The 25,652-nt window shown below is 44.8% G+C and overlaps 2 protein-coding genes across 6 annotated transcripts in view; both read right to left on the bottom strand.

The window, feature by feature from the left end:
* The window catches only part of PHF11 (PHD finger protein 11), a 27,783-nt gene extending 4,534 nt beyond the window's left edge, over positions 1 to 23,249 (bottom strand). Inside the window, exons 1-10 of one of the 3 annotated variants that reach the window (XM_077781410.1) lie at positions 23,138 to 23,249; positions 14,570 to 14,699; positions 13,562 to 13,697; positions 11,793 to 11,900; positions 10,362 to 10,495; positions 7,333 to 7,379; positions 3,786 to 3,844; positions 3,321 to 3,387; positions 1,395 to 1,517; positions 109 to 180 (exon numbers count right to left, since the gene is read on the bottom strand). In XM_077781410.1, the coding sequence (XP_077637536.1) occupies positions 109 to 180; positions 1,395 to 1,517; positions 3,321 to 3,387; positions 3,786 to 3,844; positions 7,333 to 7,379; positions 10,362 to 10,495; positions 11,793 to 11,900; positions 13,562 to 13,669 (718 nt within the window). In that variant the 5' untranslated portion in view covers positions 13,670 to 13,697; positions 14,570 to 14,699; positions 23,138 to 23,249. Of the gene's footprint in view, positions 1 to 108; positions 181 to 1,394; positions 1,518 to 3,320; positions 3,388 to 3,785; positions 3,845 to 7,332; positions 7,380 to 10,361; positions 10,496 to 11,792; positions 11,901 to 13,561; positions 13,698 to 14,569; positions 14,700 to 19,716; positions 19,827 to 23,137 lie in introns of those variants that run through there. The other 2 variants (XM_077781411.1, XM_021528472.3) reach the window with 2 other exon arrangements.
* The window catches only part of SETDB2 (SET domain bifurcated histone lysine methyltransferase 2), a 21,885-nt gene continuing 16,719 nt past the window's right edge, over positions 20,487 to 25,652 (bottom strand). For 2 of the 3 annotated variants that reach the window (XM_077781407.1, XM_077781408.1), the window contains exon 14: positions 20,487 to 25,404. In XM_077781407.1, the coding sequence (XP_077637533.1) occupies positions 25,287 to 25,404 (118 nt within the window). In that variant the 3' untranslated portion in view covers positions 20,487 to 25,286. The remainder of the gene's footprint in view (positions 25,405 to 25,652) is intronic. The other variant, XR_013339480.1, reaches the window with a different exon arrangement.

The raw sequence follows: 25,652 nt of genomic DNA, 5'->3' as shown, positions 1-25,652 counted from the left end.
TCCTTGGAATTTTCATTTCAAATGATTGTTATATCAAAATTCTCATTAGAATAAATTCAATGCCAAACCCCAGACCAACTGTTCCTCTGACAGCTTTTCTGCACTTACCTGAATAAATATTTGTCAGTATATTTTCAAACAGTCCACAATCAAACAGTGCCATCACTGTCTCTTCATACTCTGGGAAAAGAGATAATTTGATGTAACACTACTGAGTAAAGGTTTACAGAGCCCTACATTAGAAGTACCACGAAACAGTAATTATTTTCCATCACACTGACTGAGGTTTTAAGATGTCTTCCTTCTTACATAATCTGTATTGAGAAAAAAGGATCAAGTTGTCAATTTTTTCTTTTTAGTTTCATACAGAAAATTATTACCTTTTTAGATCTGCACCACATGAACAGTGCATTTAAAGAAGAGCAATATATTTAAGTCATATTTCACTTCAGTGTGCAAGGACTGTGTGATGGCAGAGCTGACTGTACCAACTCCTCCTGACAGATCATGTGTGGGACTGAGCTATCCCTGTTTGCTGTTAAGAAACATCCAAGAATTACACCTCAATTTCATACCTGAGGCTTCTACTGAAGCAAAATACAAAACACTTGCAGAATTCAACTGACACACAAGCTGCTCATGAAGGAAGACTTTCCAGATGGGACATTTCACTTTCCATGCATGTGCTTCAGTTACTTTGCATAAAATAGTCTTCTTTATGCAAAGGTATTACTCCTAACTTTGCAAAACTGGGAGGACAATTGGAGAGGAAAGCTCAAAATTTTCTTTAATTGGACAAAGCAACATCAGATTGGACTTCTTTAAAAACAAAGTACCCCATACAAAGTCATAAACGCATAAAAACCCCAAACAGACATTATCAGCTGACAGTACACTTGTAACAAATCATCCAAAACTTTAAAATGTACATACTTAGGGATTTTCACTCAGAAGAGAGTGCTGATATTAACAGACAGCTGGTACCTCTGTGAAGCTGCAAGAGCAACACAGACTTACGACCTAAATAAAACCTGGTTCTCTTCAGGACCTCTCAGCTCTCCAGTCCCTGGGAGGACAGGCTGGACTGAACCTTCCTATGCTTATGCCAGCATGTAAAAGTGGCTTCTAAAATTCAAGTCAGAAGGTCTCACTAGAGATGCTGAGTCGGCAGCTCTTACATAATTTTGAGAAAGAAGTTTCTTGGAACTTTCATTGTAAGTGGTCATTTAAAAGGGGAGGTCATTCTCAACCTCCTGCACAGCTGCAGAAATAAGGACTGAGTTATTTAGCACCATGGTATTCTCAGGAAGGTGGCCTAGGGCCAAGTGCCTGGGATTCAGATCTGCACCTCTGCTCTGACAGCAGAGTCTCTGCATGGGTGCCCATGAAAATACCTGTTTCTGAAGTGTTGTCGTCCATCAGTTTTTCCTGAGCCAGGTGAAGTGTGTCCAGCATTTCTTCAAATATGTCATCCAGAAGCCCAGCTTGTTTGCACTTCCTAACAAAGTCTATTCGAACTGTTAAAACACAAAAGCATTCTCATACAAAAGTGATCTGTAAAGTGGGCTTTGCTCCCTCTCTTCAGAAACTAAAACTTAAGCCAAAGCCCTTCCACCAGAAACAAATAGTTTTGCAGATCTCTGGCTTCTCCAGCCACTCACACAGCCCTTTTCAGTAGGGCTGAACAAGTAGCTAGGCAAACGTAAGCATTGTGCTGGGTGTAAAATTCCCTAAGCCCTAGATTTGGCTTCATTCATCACAAGCAAACAGCTCCACAACTCTAAATGTTCCATTCCTAAAGCTCATGATACCCCCTAGTGATTTGTCTTGCTTGCTGTTTCACCAATCCTCAGGACCACACCATGGACAGAACAGGCTAAAGCACAGAAAACAGAGAAATAAATGAATCAATATTAGATTTGGTAAAAATTGAGGCTACTTTTACTCCAAGTGATCCAGGCAACTAAACTTTTTTATTACAGCCCATTTTATATACCTACTTTGTCAGATTTGGATTAATAGAGAAATAACCATTTTTTCTTTATGCCAGAGCAGCAGGTCAGTGACAAGTTATAGTAAGATCAATGCAATGGGCTGTTCAAAAGCAAAGAGCCATTGGACGGCTCACAAAAGTCTGCCAGTCGCTGTTAAAAACGATGTTACATTTTACTGGGGGCATCTGTGAGGCAAGAAATGCCATCTCACTTACACAAGATGCTCTACGAGAATTTCAGAACTCTATAGATTTCCTGTTCTTTACAGTGGTAATGGAATTCAGAAAAGACCACTAGGCAGCCACTTGCAAAACCATGCCCATACATTAAGCATATCCACAGCAAGGTGAATAATCACCACTAGCACATTCTAAACTTCCAAGTGCTAGGAGAATCCCAACAAGCAACTGCAGCAGAAGCTTCAGGGTAACACGAAAACTGCAGCACTGAAGGATAGGTTCTGTGATCCATCTCACTGTTTTAACACCATATGTATGCAGTGAAAGCCTATTTTGTGTTAAGCACCCTGTGTACACCCAGGCTTCCAAAGGCGAGATGTGCTACCCACTCTGGGCAGCTCCCCTGTTAACATCTTCCAGAGTTTCCATTTTAGATTTAACTGTTCTGATACAGAGGAGCAGCATCAGGCAGAGGCACCCCTGTCTGCAGGAGACAGAGCTGAATGCAGCAGCCAGCCAGAGTGGGGCATTCCCATCTGAATCACCAGCTCACATCACACAGCAAGTCTCACTCGGCCAAACCACAGGCATTTGTTTGCTGCACAGTTATTAAAGCATTCTGCAAATCAGACTTCTGCTGCCACGCCAGAGCACAGAGCCACTTGTATCATAAAGATACATTTACAGCACAGAATTTGCTACCAGCCATCTCCAAGCTCTGCACTTCAACATTACAGATCACAGTACCTCCTACTTGTTCCATAAAGTTGTTACCAAATGTCCAAAATGTCAGGATAAGGCTCCTTAACACTGAAGTTAAAGAGTGCATCCTTTCTTCAAGCCCAAGGTCCTGCAGGGAATACTCCTAACCTTACATGGACACCGTGTTTCTACGTTAAAAGTGTTGCTTATATACACACTCCCTACATATATATTACAATTTATCCATTACCATAAATCCCACCCCAGGCTCCCAGAGACTAAGTCCTTTGTTCCATCTATCACTGCATTCTTGAGCCACGTATTTTCTTGTCTCGCCACTATCCTTGCTGGAGGAGCAGCATTTGCATGACCTGTTTCTCTGCTAGAAGTTTCACAGGCACAGTAAAAAGTGAATTAACACTTCTGGTACCAAAGTGAGTCTCACCTTTATGCCTGTTGTTTTTCCTTTTTACTGTTTGTAAATGGTTTTCTTCGGCTGTCTCTTCTGTACTCTGTAAGAAAATCAAAGCAATGTATTTTTCCATCATGCTGACATTTACTGCTGTTCTCGTTACCATACTTCTGTCTTTGCAGAAAGACAAAAAGCAGTCCACATTTCTGTGAACACAGTCAGCTTCTCTGAGTGGCTAACAATATTCCTCTGCAGACATTCTATTTTGAAAATGGAAGAAAAAACTGCTTCAAAGCAAGAAATGCTTTAAGAAAAGCCAAACACCTGGGACACCACCCTCCTTAAGCATTGTATTTGCAAATAGCAGAGAAGTTAACAAATTCCTACTCGGAACTCCCAAGGCTCTTTCTGAACACTGTCAGAATACTTTGATAAGCAAGTCCTTTGCTGTAGCAGGTATGGGTCTTCTGTTTTAGTATTACAGAAATTCAGAATTACCATTTCTTCTGTGATGGTGGGAGATGTCAATGTACGTCTTCTTTTCTTATTAGCTGCATCTAGGAATTAATAAACAACAAAGTAACAAAAGTGACAACCTCAGACTGACCATCATACATCATTTAAATTCCTTCTTTTCTCAAAACGCTACAGAAGTGAGGCACTTCTGTATGGTAAGGCAGATGTATGTTTCAGCTTCGCCAAAAACCTGACATTTCAGCAGAATTCACACTGTTTCCATTAAGAAAATTGCAAGCATGAACCAACCATTAGGAAAAAGTGCAAATCATTATAGCATTAGTATATCACTTAACCTTTTCAACTCAGCAGATTTTTAATTGTGGCAGAGTGAACTTATTCCTCCTGACAGCAGCACTACCTCTAGGTGTTAAAAAACTGTTTGGTTTCTTTTCCAAACAATTTTTACGTAAGTTAATATGCCCTCAAAACTACAACTATATAAAGAATTACTTAGGTGTCTCAAAGACATAAACATGGCATTAGGGTTTTCATCAATATAAGGACCCTTCCAGAAAACCTCCAAAAACCATTTGACTTTTCAGTTTAATATTATTTATGCTACAAAGTGTTTGTAGTGATGTGGCATGAGATCTTAAAAATTATCTCTGCTTTCACTGTTTCCTTTCCATCAGCATGCACCAGACTCTTGCCAACATCATAACTGGCAGCTTTTGGAAACAGTTACAGTATCACAAGCAGAAAAGGATACCTGGCAAGGAAGACTTGGCAGGAGCAGAGAAAGCAGAGAACAGTGCAACCACCCAACAAAACCTGAATGTTTAGTGTACAGTGGGGTTATACTTCTCCTTCCCTGCTTAATTTCAGAACCTCTGGGAAGCACTTAGGAAGGCCTTTCCTGTTAGAAATCATCCTGTCAAGAGGAGTAGGGAGCCACTGTTGTATATGGAGGCTGCAGAAACATATTTGGGCTTTGGGCACTGGTGCTGTACATTTGCATTTTTCATGGAATGAAAGGAAATTGGTCTCACTTCATCCAAAACAAACCTGTAAGGCCAAATTTGGGACAGTGTGGGAGATACTGCTGTAGGTACAAAGTGTTCCCTATTGTCCAGCATTGTATTTTTGACACATGATGGGATTTTCTGAGCTCTCCCTGGTATCTGCTGTATGGATGCCTTATACAAGAGGAGCATAGTCTGAAGAGCAGCCCAACTCCTCCTGCTCTGCGCAGCGCTGGCTGCTCTCCGGCATTTGTCAGCCTTTACTCTGTCCACGTCTAACTCTTCCAGTTAAACAGAGGTTGGAGCCTGTTTTCAAGTCCAAGCTGCTGTCACATCCTTGCTGCACAGAGCTGCAAGGAGAGCTCTTGGCCCATAAGACACCTTATCCCTTTCCAATGACACAGCAGAGCCCTGACATTCCAGCACAAGAATATTGTATGAACCAAGAATAAGGGCATCTTCCCTGACCCCATTTTCTCCAAACTATGAAGCAGGAGCCACTGGGCCTGGGGAACCAAGTATCTTCTACTCAACTCTCCCACTGGCTCCCCACTTCCCAGGGTACAGCTACCCTCAGGAGGTGAGAGATGCTCATTCAGGAGGCAGGGTAGACACTGCCAGCAGAATCCATTTAACCCTCATAGACAGAAGGTCTCTAAATCAAGTGCCTCTGGAAGAACTCCTCTAGGAGAAAACTCTCTTCTCAGGGAACATTGCATTTGAAGACACAAAACCCATCCAGTATATAAAGGAGACTACAAGAAAGCCAGAAAATGACTGTACCAGAGCATGTATTGATAGGACAAAGGGATATGGCTTCAGACTGAAAGACACCAGGCTTGGGTTGGATACAAAGAAATCCTTTACTGTGAGGGTGGTGTGGTGACACTCTAGAACAATTTGTCCAGAGAAGTTGTGGATATCTTGTCTCTGGAAATGTTCAAGGCTGCATGGGGCTTTGAGAACCTGGTCTAGTGGAAGGTGTGCCTGCCAAGGCAAGGAGGCTGGAACTAGATAATCTTCAAAGTTCCTTCCAACCCAAATAATTCTGTGATCCAACCTTGTAAGACTTAGGTGTTCCAGATGAACAAGGTGGTCTAGAAGGTTGGACCTAATGCCTGAATATTATCTGGTACTGGAAACAAAGCAGTACTGGGCCTGTCCAGCACTTGTGCAGGAGATCACCCGAGACCCTGGGCAGCCCCAACAGACACTGACAACCATTACACCACAGAAATCAAAACAATTTTGAAAAGGCAAGAAAGGTCAGGATTCAAAACTATGGATAAGTAAAAAACAAAGCTACTAAGTAAACTAAGAAGATGCATTTGGTTAGTGAGCCACAGCAATATCAGATACTAAACAGACTTACATCTGGCTAAAAAGTGAGATATAGGTTAGAAATTAATTTAAGGTAGAAATTAATTTCAGAGTTAGGATAGCTGTTTTAGACATGTATGTTGCTTAACCTGCTTAGCTTGTAACTTGCTGTGCTTGCAAAGGCCTTCGAAGATGGACAAAGGAATGCAGGGATCCTGATAAGAAGAGCTCATTACCCCAAACAGGGTGGAAGGAATGCAAGGCCTGCTGGAGATAAGAGAGGCTCCTCAGACCCTGCAGCAAGCTTCAGAGAGACCCTGCATGTGCCCAGAGCTGAATAAATACCTACCTACTTTACAACTTTCACCAGCTCTGGAGTCTTTCTGAAGAGCCCCAGCCCTCATGAATAAAAGCTTAAATAATAATCACCTAACCCATCTCTTACGTGTCATCAGGGTGGAGCAAGACTCTGTCAAGAAGACTGGCTAAGATTTGCTAGACTTCAGTGGGACCACACCACGGTCAGCACAAGTGCTTACAGTTCCATTGAGTTCAAATTCAAACTGAAGGCCAGTCTAGGAGCCACTTCACTGTGAGCAGAGTCCTATGCATTAGGCTAACAAGGTCCAGCTTTGGTTGGGATTTCCAAATACCTCTGAATCAGGAAGGGCCAAGACTGCCAAATGAAGCTGTATTTCTGTAGCACAGGAAGCAGTCATTAAGCAGGGGTTGTACAACCCTTTTGTTACACTTAAAAAGCTCTTTGGGATCCTTCAGAATGAAAGGCCCTATTTTAAAAACTGCTGTAGTGAGTACAGAAGATGCAAATGTGAATGTCTGCATAACCACAGATAAAATCCCAAGCTGACCTCTCCTGCAACAGCCTTTTCCTTGCTAATCTAGCAAAAACTTGTGTGTGGCTCTCCTGTCTCACAGGGGTTTTACAAGCTGCTTGGGCCTACTTGCCCAAAGAAGAGTAAGAATGATTCCATTAAGGACTGGGTCCATTGTGGTTTAAGTCAGTTTTCAAGGAGATCTGGGGAGGATTAAATTTAACTTTTCCCACTTCACAAAACCTTGATTTTTGCGCATACATGTGGATCTCAACCAAACCACTCTTGAAAGATTAGAAATCCCCCACTCAATATGAAGGTGGTGATATTTATCTTGCTCTTATGAATTACTGACTGTAGGATGCAACTTCTAAAACAAATGAAATCAATGAAGTCATTAAAGAAACTCACCATAGTGATTGGTCCTATTCCCTGGGTCATGTTTTGGGCAGAACACTCTAAAATTTAAGTTCAATTTCAAGAAAAAGAGAAGAAGTATTAATAAATATGCAGAGTTATGTTGACCTATTTTAACAGATATTTTCCCTTCTTTCCACTGAACATAAACTGAAACAGTCCAAAAAAAATCAGGATTTTTGTTCAGCATTACACACCTCAAAAACCATCTTCTTTAAAGTCTCATGCATGCACAACCTTGTATCTGTACTTCCAGAGCCACACTGGACTCTCAGCACTGAAGCTCTGAATAATCAGCTCCATCAGCCCACCCTGTCTGGGCCTGCCCACTGTTCAGGCCCTGAGTCAGGCACATTTCATGTGCGTGGCAATCACTGTGTCAGAGACACTGAAATGAGATTAACGCTCCCAAGGGGAAACGCCACAGTCCTGACACTGCTCCATCACAGCGGCTCTGCCCCCTGGCCCTGCCCCACGCAGGCCAGGAGCCTCCTCAGACACATCTGCCCAGCGTTGCCTTCCATTCCTCAGCCCTGCAGGACGCTGGCAGCGCCACACGGCACCACCATGCACAGCACCCGGCATTCACCCACCTGGAGATCTCTGTGCCCTCCCTCCGCTGCTCATGGAATGGCCCCCAAATCCTGACTATGTGGGGCAGCCCTGTGCAGAAGCTGCTCAGTCCATTTGTTACTTAAAGACTTCAGTAATACATGAAATGGGAATATTTTCAGTGGTTCTAGGAGAGCAATGTGAATTCTTTTGGAAGAGGCAAAATGAAACAAATTTATCTGAAAAATAGTCCTTATCTTTTGGATACAATAATGTGCAGAGAACATGAACCAACTTTTACAATATGCCCTTCTTACAGAAGCATCCCAAGTCACTTTTTAAGCAAAAATACCTTGTCAGGAGCATGGCTTAGTTTATCTCTTCCTTACAAATTTACTTGCCAAGTAAATCAAGTCTGCTGCAATTTTTAAAGGGAACTGCATTTACTAGGCCATTTTATAATTATTGTCATTCTTTTAACAAAAACAGAAGCACTGCCCTTAGAAATGCACACTGTTGGCTTGATGAGGAACTTCTTTTGCATGAAATGCATCTTGAAGCTCAACAAATCAGATTTAGGTATGCCTAACAATACAGTCAGAAAGCTGGAGACACCTTATTTACATCCCTGAATTTCTACTACTGCCCTTTAGAGAATATTTTTTAGTCTTCCCCTCCCTTTACTTATAGTCTTTCACAGTTAAAAAACAAACCCATCCTAAGGACAAGAACATCTTACAAAGTACAGATAATATATTTTACTTCTCAGGCCACTTTATTTGGAAGCACTTCTCTACTATCTACTATAGTTTTGCAAGAGAGTAGTGCAAATTGCACTTATTTCTCCACCTCTACTCTTATTGGCCACTTCCACAGCACCCTATGCTTTCTCTTTTTATTCTGCTCCATTTGTTTTGATGATCACTACCCATCATCACAATGATGGCAACTCAGAATTTAAAGCCACCAGCTCTGCCTCTCTCAAAGGAATTATCTTTTATCAGTATGTTATACTTCACCATGAAAATGTGCAGGGGCTGTCAATCCACATTCACTGTTTTTCAAGTCTATTCTCCAATAACTTCAGCTATATACAATTTTTGTGCTTTATTTATGCCACTGCTACTGTGCTAAAGTCTTTAGGTTCAAATCCTTGAAAGCTGTCCTAGTATCCTTCTCTAATATAGTCCTTTCCCAGCTCTTCATTACAGGTTGCTATAGCCTAGTTTCCTAGGCTATCAGTGTCACACAGAGACTTAAACCAAAGCATTTTTAAGGGTCCCTCTTCCAAACCCCCAAGGTCACCAGCTCAAAAATGCCACCAAACCAAACTATATATGCTAGCACTTTTTTATCAGTTTGTATCTAGACTGCTGTCAGTCCCACTTGTTTTTCAATACCTTGAGTTCAGTCTTCTTGAATCTGAGTTACCCTTTTAAAAGCTATAAGATGAAAGCCATTTATACTGGGATCATAGAAAGTTTCCACCTTCCCAGCTACACTCTTTCATGAGCTTTGCAGATACACAAAGATTTTACAGCTTTCATCGTCCCTTCACAGCTGGGCTTGCAGCCTTGCACAGATGCGTTCATTTTAGACAGAGAGCACTGTGAACCTGCCAGAGTGCAAGTATCTTGACACAAAAGGACCCATCTTCCACTGCTACTAAGGACTGCACTAGTCCACTCCTTTTTGAAACAGTAGTGATTAGATGATCCCCAAATTAATCTAAGTCTAATGCGACCTGTGACCTCTCTGGTCTTGCACAGAAATGAGCATCAGGGCTTTTATGCACCTCAGATCTCAGCATTTCAAAAGGTCCCCAAAGCCCCAGTTTTTCAACCCCTTCATCTTCATCCTCCAAACAATTTGTTTAATCTGTCAATGGCAATGCAGGCAGCCCAAGGGCAGTGGACACCAGGACTAGCATGATCAGGACAGAAAATTTACTTAGAATCCATTCAATCATGTTATTGCTAACAACATACTTGACATACAAGGCCTTTAGTGGGAATCAAAGTTCTTTGCTAGCATGGGGAGGGAAAATTACCCGAATTTGACTAATGTGAGCAGACCTAGAAGGGTTATAACCTGCTCTATGCTCAGACCACGTTTATTGGAGCTTCTGAACCAACAAAAAATTTAGAATCTGAGTGACATTAATAAAAGTCTTGGTTATTGAAGATTGGCTAGAGAGTCAGTGAAAGACTGACTTTCTCAGTTTTTGCCTTGTTATCTTTCAGTGATGTTACAGGCTCAACCACTAAACAGATTCCCTCCCACTGCAGTAAAGCTTTCCTGTGAAATGAAAGCATTTCTCCCACAGTTTGCAAACAGAGCATCAAGCATCACTTTAGGAGAGGGGAACTTATTTCCTTCCCTAAAAACCCTTTAACCCCACCCAATGAAGCCCCTCTTGCTGACACCCCCAGAAGCTGGCAGTGACAGTCAGAGCACACTTGGTGAGGTACCTGTAGACGCCGTTGACCTCGTCAGTCTCCACGGCTGCATCATCGCAGAGCGCGCAGAAGAAGTGGTAGCTCCTGCGGCACGCGCGCTCCTCGCAGCCCACCGTGGCCCCCTTCTTGCGGCAGAAGTTGCACACCTACAACAGGAGGGGGTTCACCAGGTAAATGTCACAGGCAGATGTTGCTATCATGCTGGCATGGTAGAGTGGAGGAAGGGTTTTAGAAAGGCCTTGGGAATGGGAAACTGAGGGAAAGATACATTTCTGTATGCCCCATTGTTTCGGGAAAGTTTCACTTCAGCATTTCTCTGGAAACCCCCTTCTCCCCACCCCTGAGCAGTTCCCATTGGACCTGACCCCTGAGGTGGTTCTGATGTGCCTTAGCTGAACACTGTCTCTATTGTTTAGACCTTATCTCTTAATTTTGCTGTATAAAATTGTATCTGGGCAATAGCCCAGGATCTTTGGTCCCTGCAACACTTCAGGCAATACAATCTCTCTGGACAAGCATACCACTGGTCTCTCTTGGTCTCTTTATCTCGAATCCTAGCGGTGACTGAAGCAGTGCCGCAGCTCGGACCGTGCTAACCCAGCCGCTGCCTGGTGAGCCCAGGGCAGCAGGACCGCGGAAAACCCCGGCCCCGAGAGGGGACAGCTAGCCGGAGGGTCCCGGGGGGCCGGGGAGGGACGGGGGACAGCGGCGAGTGACCCCCGAAAGCCACAGGCAGCTACTCCAAATCCTGCCAGACAGGGCAAATGCCGTTTTCTGTGGGAAAATCCAGTATTCCATTGCAAGTCATCTCTGTGTAATTCATCAGGCAAATTCACACCTGCAAACACCTACCCTGATCATTATTTCAGCCACCTTTTCGCTATCTTATCCCTATTTCATACTGATACATTTGTAAAATGAGGCAAAGAGCCATACGAGGGCACTGAGCAACTTTTCCAAGTTATTTCAACATTAATTGGTGTTAATGTTTGTATTTATGTTTTCTAGGCTAACTTCATAATGAAAAGAGTTCCACCCAGGACGTAGCAGAGGAGGGCAGGTGAAGACAAAGGCAATTATAAAAATCCCTTATTTAAATAATCATATTTCTGCTAAACTCAGAAGGTTTCCCTTTACAATTGTGGATTGCATTCTTTTGTTTCAGGCACTGGCTTAGTTCTTTACCAAAGTCTCAGGAAATTTTGACTAAGGACATAAAGGCCAGAAAAAAACCCACCTGTGTTTTAATGCAGAATGAACTAAATTTCACCAAACCATATCTTAAATCAATGACTCCAACACTAAACCTGTAATTTCCCTAATCTCATTAGATCAGAAGGACCAGCTACTTGAATGGTTTTTTTTTTTAAAGCACAGAACAGGCCAGACAACCTTCAATAATATGAGATGGGACTAACTGCAGATTCAGAAACATCTCCTTACCAGCCGCTTTCCTCTCCTGAGCTCCTTTAACACTGATGACACATCAAACCTTATTTCCAGATTTTCTGGGTTATGATCTTCAGATTCCACAAATCCTGAGGAAAATAACTAAAGACAAAAGAGACAGTTTTAAGAAATAAGAATTACTCGGTCACCAGTGCTGAAAAGAGACACGGAATACATCTTTTCTTCTTTCAGTTGCCCTGCCTAAGAAGGCTGATTTTTCTCTGTGTTAACAAGAGGTTTCACCTACACTGAACAAGGAGCAAAGCTTAAATATTTCTGCCATAAAAAGAAGTTCCTCCTTCCACATAGGAGATTTCACATAACCTGACAGCAAACTAAGAAAAGATAATAAGGTGAGAAAGTTAACTTATCAAAAACATGAACAAAGAAAATGTGAAATTCCAAGGTGCCCCCAGAGTAGGGATGAAAAGATCTTCATGCAACAGACCTCCACACCTTGGACATCTTATTATGTGCTCAGTTGTTCAGACCTACAGCTGGATGCAACATTTCTCTGTAATAAGATTTCCATACAGCCCAATGCTGGCAACAGCTGACTGCAGGAAAAAAACAGAAACATTGTACACATCCCGGAAGAAACTCACTAAAAATGCACACATGCACACTCAGGCCACTTTAATTTCCATAGAACTGCTGAGCCATGACAATGAGGAAGGGGAAGTTCTTGGCAAATATTTCCTAAGCATTACATGTAGCTAATTCCAAACAAAAGGGAGCTACCCTTTCATCAATTAGCAGGCACAGTCTGTCTGCTCGGAAGGTGATAGCTGACTGCAAAAAAACCCAAACAGTGCAAACAAATCTAAGGCAGAGAAATGAGTAAAGGTGCTGGGAGGAGAAAGAAGAAAAAACAGAGACAGGGGGAAAGAGAGAGAGAGAGAAAAGTTTTAACATTGGAAAAACATTAAAGCTATAATAAAACCTGTTTCAAATAAAACACTCAAGTGCCATAAAACAATGCTGTTGTGAAACATTCTGATAAAAAACAACTAACCAAAAAAGATATCAGAAAAATACAGATGCAGATATAACTATTGTGAGAATAAGAAGGCTAGGACAGTGACAGCCAGAAAGCTGCTCTAGCAGCAATCTCCTGCATTAAATGGCCCTCAGCTATATTCTCCCTCTGCTGAAGGGAGAATACAGCAGCTTTAATTGATTCTGTACTCCAACAACCAGCTCTACCAACATTCCAGAATAAAGGGGAGGCAAGAAAAGTAGAAGGATCGCACACACTTAAGAGCTTCACAGATATTTTTATATAATCAACTTCAGATATTTTTATTCCTTATTTTAAATAAGGGACACACTGGAAAGATTTTTAACCATCAAGTGATACGGATATTTTCCTGCAAAGGTTTAAGTATACAACTTTCTGTGGTCTGAAAGTCCTCATCCAAGAGGATGAGTCTCAATAGTGTCTCAAGAAGACTTACTCCTGTTTCTAGACCATATGTGGTCTTTGTGGTGTTTTCATGTGTCTGGGACCACTGCTCAGCAACAGACATGAAAACACCACAAATCAACAGCTCCAGCTGTGCAGACACATCCTCTCCCACTCCAAAATCCCTGCCAAGCCCTGTTCCTTTTTACAGCTTTTCAATCAAATATAAACGTGCTGGTTTGAGTAACCAGCCTTTCAATCCAGACATCACTGCAAAACCAAAAACTGATAAGCAGTGGAAACTTCCCCTTATCCCTTCTCCACTTCTCTTTGGTACTGACCAGCTAAAGGCACTCACCAGACAATCCTGATGAGCTGCAATATTTTTCTCTGTGGCGATATACATTACAGAGCCAGCCTCCCCTTCTGAACAAAATGCACATGTTGTTCTCACCATCTTCGCCATTATCCAGAAAACACCTAGAGCAGGAAAACTGGGACAAACCACAAAGCAATCAACAACTTCCACAGGCCAAGCACGACAGAGAAAAGCAGAGCCTGCCAACACCTACCCTCTAACTGCTTCTTCTCCTACATCCCCTGACCCTTGGTGCTTTGCTCCTCCAGTAATGACTACCAGTAGAACAGGCACTTGGCACAGCAGTGGGATGGAAACCAGATCCCAGGAGCTCCAGCAATTAGTGCAAGAGAAAGAGTGGTTTATCTCCTCTTGGAAAGTCACTAACAAGTCATAAGGGGTAATACAACAGTTTTCAAGCTTGCTTGAAATACCTGCTCCAAAAACAGACCCAAGAGAGGCCTGGCAAGTCATGCTCTAAGGTGTGGAACTCCCTCTGTTTGGAGGAGGGCAATCACTCATAGTATTGTCTTAACCCACTGCTGCTATGTGTGGGTCTGCAAGTCAACAAAGAACAGAAAAACAGGTGACCCCAAGCTTCACTAGTGCTTCCAGGAGTTCACAGAAAACAAGAAATACTAATTTCTTTCTGTAAGAAGCATGGAGCACAGTAGTGTGGAGTGGTCTGCAAGTAATTTAGGGCACAAAAAAATCATATATGAGAGATTCAGACATTCTCTCTCAACAAGGCAAAATGCTAACAGGATGACAGAATTTCCCCTGAGCCCTGGGAATTGCCCCAGGGACCACCTGTTATCTTTTCCTGGCCATATCCACTCAAATCTTAATTGTTCTTCTTCACATAGTCTTTCTCCAGCAGATACAAAATTCTGAAGCCAGCTATTTACTTCACAAAAGAAGTAAAAGTGTTTCTGGACAAGCCTTTACACACATCCACCACCAGCAGGTTATAGCATCACCCCACCCCATTTGTAGCAGAAATTTTACTTTGTTTCTTTCTTTTTTTTTTTGTTTGTGCAAGTCCACCAGAGAAATCTTCAACAACTTCCCACTCCTACAAGGTGTGATACTCCAAATTATCCTCTGCTGGAGACGTCACCTCTGACAGCACAAACTCCTGTATGACAAGGGGGAAGAAAAATCTGTGTTTACTTTCAAGAAATAGGAAGATATGAAATTAAATTATTCTTGTGAGAGAGAGGTAGTAAGGCCCAAGTATAAAATAGGCAGCATATCTCATAGTCCAACAAATCCTGCAAACTTTTTTTGCGTTTCAACAGATTGTTTTTGTTAGTTCCCATTCCCTTTGCATAAAACAGACTGGGTAGCCCCAGGTCAAAACACCACCAGAGTAGAAGATTTTTTATGTTTTTCCCCTCTGGCTTACACTACCGACAATTTACTTGTAATCACAAGTCACTTAGCCTTTGCACACAGCTGGAGTGTTTTTCCCTCTGTCCTTCTATGTCTTGTAAGCAAGGCAGGGTAGAAACTGACTTCCAATACCCATCTATACACTGACCATCATATCAGTTTCAGAACCTGAGCAATAAATAAATACAACAGAAACAAACAGAAACACAAAGACATATTAGAACTAGAATAAAAAAGAAACTCAAAAGAAGAATGAGCTAGAGTTTGAATGGCCTAGAATATGGGGAAAGCTCTCTGCAGCAAACCAATATCTGGAATCAATGTAGACACATAGGCCCTGCTCAGGCTGTCAGAGGATCCTGCTCTAGGAATTTTTTAAGGAAGGGGCTAAACGTGGAGTCTGCAGTCCCTGGTGTTCTTTACAGGCTCCAGAGAAATCCTGGTGCTTATGGAGGACAGAAGCCATTTAATCACGGTCAACCTTAGGGTGACTCCAGCACCTTTCTAGGAATGCTGAAGCAGTGAAGTCCAGCTCTTGGCCATTCCTCTGTGCAGAAGCAGCCAGCCTGCACCTACAGCCCCTATTTAGCCCTGTATCCTGTTCCCCTGTGGTTGGAAGGCCCTGGCTGGATGCCAGGAACTCCCCTGAGCCACTCAACCACTCCCCTCCACAGCTGGATGGGGAGAGAAAAATATAACAAAGAGTTCATGGGTTAAGGAGGTGGGAGCAATCCCTCACCAAATACCATCACAGGCAAAGCAGACTCAGTTTGGGGATCATGAGCTGAATTTATTACTAACAAAATCAGAGCAGGATAATGAGAAGTATAATGAATTTTAAAACCACCTTGCCCTCACCTCTCCCTGTTGCAGTGTAATTTCATGGTTTACCCCCAAACCCCAGGTTTCTCCCCTGAAGATTTCCTCCCAGGTGTGTCAATCACTCCTCCTTTCCCTACCCTGACCCCTGCTCAACATTGTCGGTCACTCCTGGAATTCCAAAAGGGCTTTGGGTGATTGAGCAGATTCAAAAGATGCCCTCTACCCCCGGGGGACATTGGGCCATCCAGGTTCCTTTGTCCCTTGAGACCCTCCCCTACCTGGTTGGCGGGGTCCCTATCCCTTCGCTCCTCCCCCGGATAAAAGGGAAAGCAACCACGAAGGCCCAGAGTTCTGTTGAAGCAGTTGCTGGATTCAGAGCCTGCGGGCCAGAATAAAAGCTCTGGATTAAAACTCTCCATCAGAACTGACTCCTTTCCTTCACTATTGCCTTAAAAGCCTCTCCAACAGTGGGAAACCTGAGGAGCAGACCCTCTGCGAGCGGAAGCTCCATCCCACTGCCACCGGAGCTCCGGCATGCCTGGACTTGTCTCTACGCTCCCAGCTGCAACATCCAGCTAGCCAGAAGTGTCTCTGGGTGAAACACCACAGTTGCCACTATTTGGTTCAGCTGCATGGGCCAGACAAGCCAGGGCACTTCCTGTCCTCAATATTGGTAATACCAATACCTCCCTTCTTTCGAAACTCTACCTCCTTCCCCTAAGAGGCACAGGGAGATGGAGATTGGAGGTTATGGTCAGTCCATCACTCATTGTTCCCACCACACTCAAGGAGAGTCCTTCCCCTGCTCCAGTATGGGATCCCTCCCAATAGACAGTCTGCCACAAACTTCTCTGTGAGTCCATCCCATGAAGAACAGTTCTCCACGAACTGCTCCAACATAGATCACTCTCCCATGGAGTGAAGTCCTTCAGGCACAGCCTACTTCAGAGTGGGCTCCCTCTCCATGGGTCTGCAAGTCCCTGCCAGGATCCTGTTCCAGCATGGGCCTCCCACGGGGTCACAGCCTCCTCTCAGGCACCCACCTCCTCCACAGGCTGGGGGTGGATCTCTGAATCCCATGGACCTCCCTGGGCTGCAGGGGCACATCCTGCATCACCATGGTCTGCACCAGGGGCTGCAGGGGAATCCCAGCTCTGGCACCTGGAGCACCTCCTGACCCTCCTTCTCCACTGACCTTGGTGTCTGCAGAGTTGCTCCTCTCACATATTCCCGCTCCACTCCTCTCTGCCCACAATAATATCTGCCCATTAACTTTTTTTCTTTCCTTCTTAAATATGTTACCACAGAGGCCTTACTATCATTCCTGCTGGGCTTGGCTTTGGCCAGCAGAGGGTCAGTCTGGGAGCTGGCTGGCATTGGCTCTGCTGGACACAGGGAAAGCTTCCAGCAGCTTCTCATTGAAGCCACCCCTGCAGCCCCCTCACCACCCAAACCTGGCCGTGCAAACCTGACATATCCCCCACAGGAGCCTGTGCTCTTCCTGAGCTGTCTGCTTACAGAGTACTACCAGGAAGAGGATACAGAGCTAAACGGGGCTGGCTGGCTGCTCCTATGCAAGAAGGGAGTGGCTAAAGGCAAGTTTCCAGTTTCACAGTTTAGTTACATTTCATCTGAGCAATACCTTGCTTTTGCAGGCTTAAGCCTGCCACTCAGGGATTCCATTTGAAACACTTGGATCTGTCTGAAAAGGCACAAAATCCTTGTTCCATTCTTTCAGTAGCATTCATGACAGCATTGCTCTGTTGCTATTTCTCCTGCTCTCTCTTTGTAAAGTCGAAGAATCTGAAACTATTTAGCTCTTCTTTGTACAGAAGCTGGTCTGCAGTTGTTCTCCCGTCTGTCATTTCTCCATCCCTCCTCTATAGTCTTCTGGCTATACTTTAAGAGGAGCATACCACCTCCAAAAGGATGGGTGGTTACCATTTACGAAGTCCTAACATCACTCTGTATTTTCCTTTTCTCCTTAATAATTCTGATTATTTCAATCATATTTTAGCCTGCTTGAGTGCAGAGCTGACAATTCCAGAGAACTACTGTTGGAAGCATAAAGCAGTGAAAAAAACATGAAGCTCAACAAGCAATAGGGTCCACGGTGATCAGAGCAGACAAAACTGGGTGGAGGGCTGGTGGTTTGTGCTGCCACGGGTCTGGAGAGGAATGTGAGGCAGCTTGGGAGCCCTGTGGCCTTGTTCTTTCCTTTGTCTAACAGGAAATATTTTGCTCCAACTGCACCTCCGGGGCATTCTGTGCAATGTGACTACAAACAATGGAAGGTACAAAAGTACCCTGATTTGTACCTAGCTGGAGGGGGAGAATTCAAAACAGAAATCATAGGGACAGATCCACAGGTTTGTCCTCTTGGCCCTCCCAGAAAAGACGCCTTTCAGTGAGAGTCACATACTTGTCACAGAATCAATTAGGTTGGGAAAGACCTCTGAGATCATTGAGTCCAAACAATGACCCAATACCACCCTGTCAACCAGGCCAGTATTACAGGTCTCCAGATCTCTTTCTTAAATGGCATCAGATTAAGTAGGGAGTGCATCAGTGTCATGGTTGTTTCTCTGCCACATCCATCATCTTCCAATTATCAATGCTGAATTTTCACCTGCTGTTTTACAGTCAATTCCTTGCTGTCCCAAAGTCCTTTTGCAGCCCTTCACTTTCACTGTCACCACCACAGGGAATCCAGGGGACCTAATTCAGCTGTAAGATTTGGGGGCCCTTCTGCTGCCCTCTGCTCATGACAGGTCAAATAATGCTGCAAAACGGAGGCAGAGCAGCAGCTGAAAGAGCAGTCACACCTGTACCTGTGCCATTTCCTAGAAGGAGGGCTGCTGGTTTTGGTTCTTTATGTTTCCACAACAGTGACTAAAGGGAAGGAATCCAGAAATGAAACAGAAAGTAAAAAGGAAGAACAGTGCTGGCAAGAGTTCAGGGCTTATGTCACTTTGAAATTCAGTAATTCTGCTGAAATATTACCAGTTTGTCTAAGTATTTGCTCTCCAGACCCAGTTCTGAAAGCATTCTTGTATGTAAATATCCATATTTTACACAGGAGGAGGCTCACACACAGAATCTCTTAGTATACCCATAGGAAGTAAGGAAAAGAACCCAAGTCCCCTGAATTCCAGCACGCTATTGAAACCCACTGCCCCAGCTCCTGCTCTGCTCTCCTCTTCCTTTCAGAGCAGTGCAGGATTGCATCTATGGAAGTAGGAAGAAAGAAATCACACACCTGTCAGCCCACACTCTGTGTCCCTCATTTGTACTTTCTAGGGAAAGAAGCACGGGTGGAAATTTCACAACTAAACACGACTGACACTCAGTTCCTCATTCTCCTCCCTACGTTATTACAGAACAGGCACATCCAGGTTTCGCAAGGAAGAAGAACGAACAAACAAAGCTGTCTTTCTGGTGGCCCCTCACTCGAGAGCATCTCGTTCCAGCCCCCGCCGCGAGCAAGGCACCTTTCGCTAGACCGGGCTGCTCAGAGCTCCATGCAGCCCGGCCCTGAACGCCGCCAGAGACCAGGCACCCGCAGCTTTTCTGGGAGCCCGTGCCGGCGCCCACCACGGGGCCCCCGGTGCCGCCTCACGGGGGTCCCGGTGCCGCCTCACGGGGGTCCCGGTGCCGCCTCACGGGGGTCCCGGTGCCGCCTCACGGGGGTCCCGGTGCCGCCTCACGAGGGTCCCGGTGCCGCCTCACGAGGGTCCCGGTGCCGCCTCACGGGGGTCCCGGTGCCCCCTCACGGGGGTCCCGGTGCCGCCTCACGGGGGTCCCGGTGCCCCCTCAGGGCCCTCCGCTCACCCGACCCCGGCAGGGTCCACCCACGGGCACTGCGGGGAGGGGGGTGCGGGACCGGCGCAGAGGAGGCTCCGCGCTCCCCCCGCCCGCGTGCCCGCGGTGGCACTTACCGCCCGCTCGCGGCGCAGCGCGGCCCGCGCGAGCCGTCACTCCTGCCGCCCCCTCCCCCGCCCTCAACTCTCCCGCGCGGAAGCGAGCGCGCCCGGCCGGGGCACGGAGCATGCGCGGTGGCGCCGGCCGATGCTCCGCCCCGCACACCCGCACGGCGCTGATTGGCTGCGGCCCACGTGTGGCTGGCGGGAAGGCGCCCGCCACGTGATATAGGAGGCGTGGCCGGGCCTCCCCGGGCGTGCCGGGCTCTCCGCCCCGGTGCCCGGGTTCGAGACCCGTGCCGGGCACTGCCGCGGGCCGCCGTCGGGCAGCCATTTCCCGAGGGCTTTCACCATGGGAAAGGCGATAGCCTACATCCCTCCCTAGCCCCGTGCTCACTTTTCACAGAATCACAGAACTGCTGTCCAAGCTAAGCCTCCCCGGATGGAGCTTCTTGCCACTTGTTGCTGGGAGGAAGATGCCGACCCCGTCCTGGCTACGCCTCCCTTTCAGGCAATTCTATAGAGGGGTAGGAGCACCCGGGAGCCTCCTTTTCTCCAGACTGAACACCCCCAGCTTGCTCCGCAGCTCCGCACAGGACGGGTGCTCCTGACCTTTCCCCAGCTCTACTGCCCTTCTCTGAGCACCCTCCTCCCTGATTTTAGGGGCCCAAAACTGAACACAGGATTTGAGGTGTGGCCTCACCAGGGTCAAGTACAGGGGTACAACCACTGTCCTCATCCTGCTGGCCACACTATTGCTGATGCAGGTGTGAGAAATCAACCCCACATTTCAAAATTTTTAGAAGTTTAATAAGGGATAAAAGGGGAAAATCAACAACAGCATTGGGTGCTTGGCTAAGGCCAGAGGCACATCAGCTAACCACAGTAACTCTTCTTATATACTTTTTCTATTGCATTGGTCAAATACATATTCATAAAGATTACACATGTTCGAACAATTATTTGAACTCGTTTACATGTTCTGGGAATTCTTTAGCTTGGTTTGACCCCAACCTACCTTTTTATTTAGAGTAGGTGCAGTAATCGTGGATTTCATTTTATGGGTCACTTCCCCACAATGACCCCCTATTTTGTGGTTTCAGCAGGTGAGAGTTACTGATGGTTAAAGTAGCAGGGTTCCTCATCCCACCTGCTCCTTAAATATTATCTGACCATGCAGATGGTTTTAGCTATTTTCACAAGTACTTCAAATCAACATCAGCTATTTCACAAATATATCTGAGTTATTCTCATTATTGTCAGTTACAAAAAAAAAAAAGAATAATTATTTCACAACTACAGCTACTTCTGCAAAAGTTAACGTTGTAACGCACAACACAGCATCCACTTTAGTAATTTGCAAAAGCCAATACATAATTAGTGAAAGCCAACAACTACATGGTTATTTGAAACACCAAGATAGCAAAGGCAGAGAACAAAATACCTTAAGAGGAGAATACCAAATCTAGAGTGGCATCAGAAGACCACCCCAGACTGCCTCTCTGATGGACCCTTGGAGACTGTAGCTGTGGACTTAGGCAATGCTGTGACAACCTGAGGTGGAGCTGTGGTAAACAGGCCCCGAAAAACGTGCAAAGTCATTTGGCGAAGTAATGCAACAGTATCAAGGACTGCTTGCTACAGATTTGGGTGTGCTTTTGGCTGTTGCCGCACACACAGTTGTGCTGTTACTTTTGCTTTCTTGATCTGTCCCTTATTATCCCTTATTAAAGTCTCAAAATTTGGAGGAGTGGGCTTTGTTTCTCACACAGGCCAGGATGCCATTGGCCTTTTTGGCCACCTGGGCACACTCACGTTTAGCTGCTGTCGACCAATGCTCCCTGGTCCTTTTCTGCTGGGCATCCTTCCAGACACTCTTCCCCAGCTTATAGGGATGCCTGGGTTTGTTGTGACCCAAGTACAGGACCTGGCACTTGGTATTGTTGAACCTCCTCCAGGAAGCTCATCAGCCACATTAACAGGCATATTCTGGTTCATCAAGAGGCTACACCAAACACAACATGGAGCTTTTAAGATCAGTTCTCTTTACCAGCTAGGCCAGCTTTGGCTTTTCAGCACTGCTGGCATCATTCCAGTTGGTTTCCCAAATTCCTTTGCACCTGCCCAGATGCAGCATATTGGAGCTAAAATCAACCCGTGTCTAGGCTTGCAATTAGATTATATCTATTAGCTAAATACAGCTATACAATTCCAATTCCCAGATCTATTACCTAGATTATACTCAAAGTAGTCAACATGATGCAAGCACCCACAGGTGCATAAATCTTAAACTAGTAAAATCTTCCTAAGTGAAGTCTGTTCAACACAGGAAAAATTCTCTGTGGAGGAAAATCAAGTGCAAAAACCTTGCGAGCTCTTCCTCCAAACTGCTGCTCTATCAAGCCATGTAGTTCTGTGAAAGAGATGAAAATTAATGCTCAGTGCTTTTTTGGCAAAAAAAGGAAGTCAGTTAATATGCTCCAGTCCCATTTCTTTTATACTTATACTGTAAGTGATCTTCAGCTGTCTCTGCATTTGTATTTGTCTTGGGTGCTAATATTTATTATCATGGAGCCCTTATACATCCTCACATCCCTACTGTCTCTCTATAGGAACTATCTGGGTCACTGTAAGAGCTGCGATTCACATCTCAATGCAACTAATTCCCCATCAGGCACTCTTCATTTATGACGCCCCCGACAGGCTGATGAGAAGTCCCAAATGTGTCATTCCACAGGTGCTTTTGAGTACTTGGAATATCTTCACCTGTTTTTCCATCAGTGCTTGTACTCAGTGCTTCTACACACTGCTCAGAACGGGTGACACGAGGGGCTGTGCTCAGAAATATCCCCATCTGTGAGCTGTGACAGGCAGAGGAACAGTCGGCCAGCAGAGCAGAGAGCTCAGGTGAGCATTACCTGCAGAGGATACTTGCAGGACACCCTCAGCAGAACATGTTCTAGTAATACTACAAAAGCAGACAGAAATCACACCTTGTAAAGTGATTTTGCTCATGGATAGTTATGATCTCTGGTCTGGAGGAGAACAATGAAGAAGCACCAGCCTGGAGACAGACCTGATAAATGCAGCTAGCCAAAAAGCCCTGTCTCATACACATGCCTTCTGTGACATCTACACTCACAGCAGGCTCTCCCTCCCATAGTTTCACACTACATGGATCAAGTAAGTGCTCCCTCTTTTGAATCATCAGGTCTGCTTTCCTGCATTAAGAAACAGGGCTCTTCCTCACCAGCCCAGTTATCATTAATTCCTACCACTGATCTGGAATATATAATCAACAGCAATAAAATGTACCCCCCACCCCTCCCCCAGATGCTTTAAAAACATTCCCATCTTCTTTTCCACATTCAAGTCAAGCACATAAACAATTTTTCTGCATTTTCATTTGTTTAAAAGGCTAATACCACTCCTGGGTTACCTGTGGGTTTTGTCATACACTTTGCCATGGCTCTGGTTAATACTGAAAGACGATATCCCAAGGCATATTCCCTCTGAGTAGAGACAGATCTTCAATGAAGCAAAAAGCAATTCAGCTGAGTGCTGTCTTCAGCTCACACAGGGGCTGCAGTGACAGAGGGGCTGATCAGGGCAAGAGTGGATGGCTTTGACCTTCTGAAGAGGTACTGCACCAACACTGGGATACAGCATTTATCCCGGAAGATGGGTGGTGAAAGCCCACACAAACCCAGACTGCGATGACAGGGACCAAAGCTGAGGAGAGGTTTGCTTGCTGGGTGTGTCAAACTCTCAAACAGCTGAGGGAGAGAATATCTGTTTCACTGTAAGCAGAATGGTTCACAGGTCTGTTATCTCTGTGAAAGGTCCACTTTTAAAAGGCTGAAACTCCTTATGCATTATGAAATTTGAAAAATCCAAGAGCATCCTCTGTTGCAGTATAACTCCATTATTTTTAAGCTTGAAGCGTCCAAAGTAAACTAAAAAAAAAAAACCCACTTAAGGCCACAGAAACCATGTTTGTCCACAATTACACAGCACAGATACAACCCAATTACAACAGAACCCTAAGCCATGTGTGCACGAGACATCCACTGCCTCTTGGCCTCAGGGCTGAGAACTAGTTCCAGCTTCTCTTTCACTTAGCAGTATAGGCTTGAACATGACAGGCCAAGACCTCCATTTGTTCCAACCATTTCTCTGAAAATCCCTAAAGGAGCAGAGTGACATGGTGAGCACTGAGGCATATGGAACTTGGAATCTGGGATACTGACCATGTAAATAACACATGAATAATGGGGTGGTTCTTCCAAGACTCATTTATCAAGGAACAAAGAAAAGTGCAGGTACAAGACTGTCATGTTTACATTCTCCAACAAAGGTAGTTTGACCTCAAGCTAACCACTTTATTCCATAAATGACAGCCTGAGAGAGCCTTTTTTCTAGCCCACATGCTAATCAGCTGGCTGTATGGCAGTGATTTCCCTGTGAGCTGGGATGCTCTCAGTGTTACTCCTCCAGGCTCAGACACACCTGATAAACTGCAGGTTTCTGTTAAGTGACCAATGTCACACACAGTCTTGTACTACAGTGCCACTAGATTTTGAATTAGTAACTTTAAATCATTATCATATCCTCCGCAGTTACAGAGTATACTTTGCTATCAAATTATGTTAAGTCTTACTTTTACAACATTTTTAATAAAAACACTTTTTTTGAAACCTTTGGCAGTGGTTCTTCAAATGTCTAAATTGCTCACCCGTGCCACCTCCTTGCTTGTCCAAGGCTCCAACATATTCAGAAGCCATGCACGTGCACATCCATCCCTTGCTCCATTTCAGAGACACCTCCTGCATCTGCACTCCAGGTCTCCTAGTGTAGCTTGTTTCTTTCTTACCCACAAACCATGTGGTAAGGAATTCTGTGGCCAACCTGCCCCATACACAATATGGCACTGAGATGAGGCACACTGGATTTCTCAAGGATTTCTCTGTGTGTCACAAATGTGGAGAGGGGTGCAATCCAACAAAACCCAGTCATTTTGCTCCTGCTGCAGCAGGACTTGTCCAGCTCATTTTGTAGCAGAAACACAGTTCTGCAGAACTGTTGTTTAATGCTGTCTCTGTCCAGGGCTATTTGTCCCACTGGATGCAACAGGCTTAGGTGTATTTAAACAATTCCCAGTGCCCAGACAGGCAGTCTTGCATCCATAATGAATTTCAAAAACCTGAGTTTCGCTAACTCTGCACTGTGGAGGGACACAGAAAGCACCAAGGAACTGCTGCTCTCATCAGTCATGTCTCTGCTGCAGATGGCATGGAGCACAAATTCTTCCAGTGCACTATGAACTTTGCTTGTGGATTAAAGAGGAGGAAGACCAGGAGAACAGAAATTACCTCGGAAAAGTCTGATGCTTGTTCTTTGGACAAACAGTTCAAATTCTGTAAACTACTAAAGTGACATTTAAATGTAAATTTAAAAAATCATCAGGTGAAAGGCATTTTAGTTGAAAGCAATTAGCACCACAGACTTGAGGGCTGTTTGCTGAGTAGTCATCCCTTCCAGCATATAAATCCCAGGTACAAGATGTATTGACAGTAGGAAAGCTTTGCCTATAAGGTTTTTTTCCTGCACTTCTGAACTCCACAGTGACAGGAAATCTCTGTCTCTGGCATGCTTCCAGCTTCATAACCATAATCCCATGTGAGTTCGGTTCCAGCTTTCACATGTCTAAGAAATAAAATAGTCAATTTGCTTGAACTAAGCAGAACAGTACAGTGCTAACAATTTGTCACCACTGACACACAAACCCAAAAATTGTAGGGGGCAGGGAGCATCACACAGCCAGCTTGTTGGGAAGGAAACAAGGCATACAAGGAGTCGTTGACACACTCCTGCTCCTTTGGCTACACAAATTGCTATGGAATTGCAAATAAGAGTTGGAATCTAAACAATGTGCTCTTATTTAGAGGGAAATT

Source organism: Lonchura striata, chromosome 2 (assembly GCF_046129695.1).
Source record: "Lonchura striata isolate bLonStr1 chromosome 2, bLonStr1.mat, whole genome shotgun sequence".
In the NCBI taxonomy this organism is placed as follows: domain Eukaryota; kingdom Metazoa; phylum Chordata; class Aves; order Passeriformes; family Estrildidae; genus Lonchura; species Lonchura striata.
The sequence above is the reverse complement of the archived record's forward strand: the minus strand, read 5'-3'. Positions and strand labels throughout refer to the sequence as shown.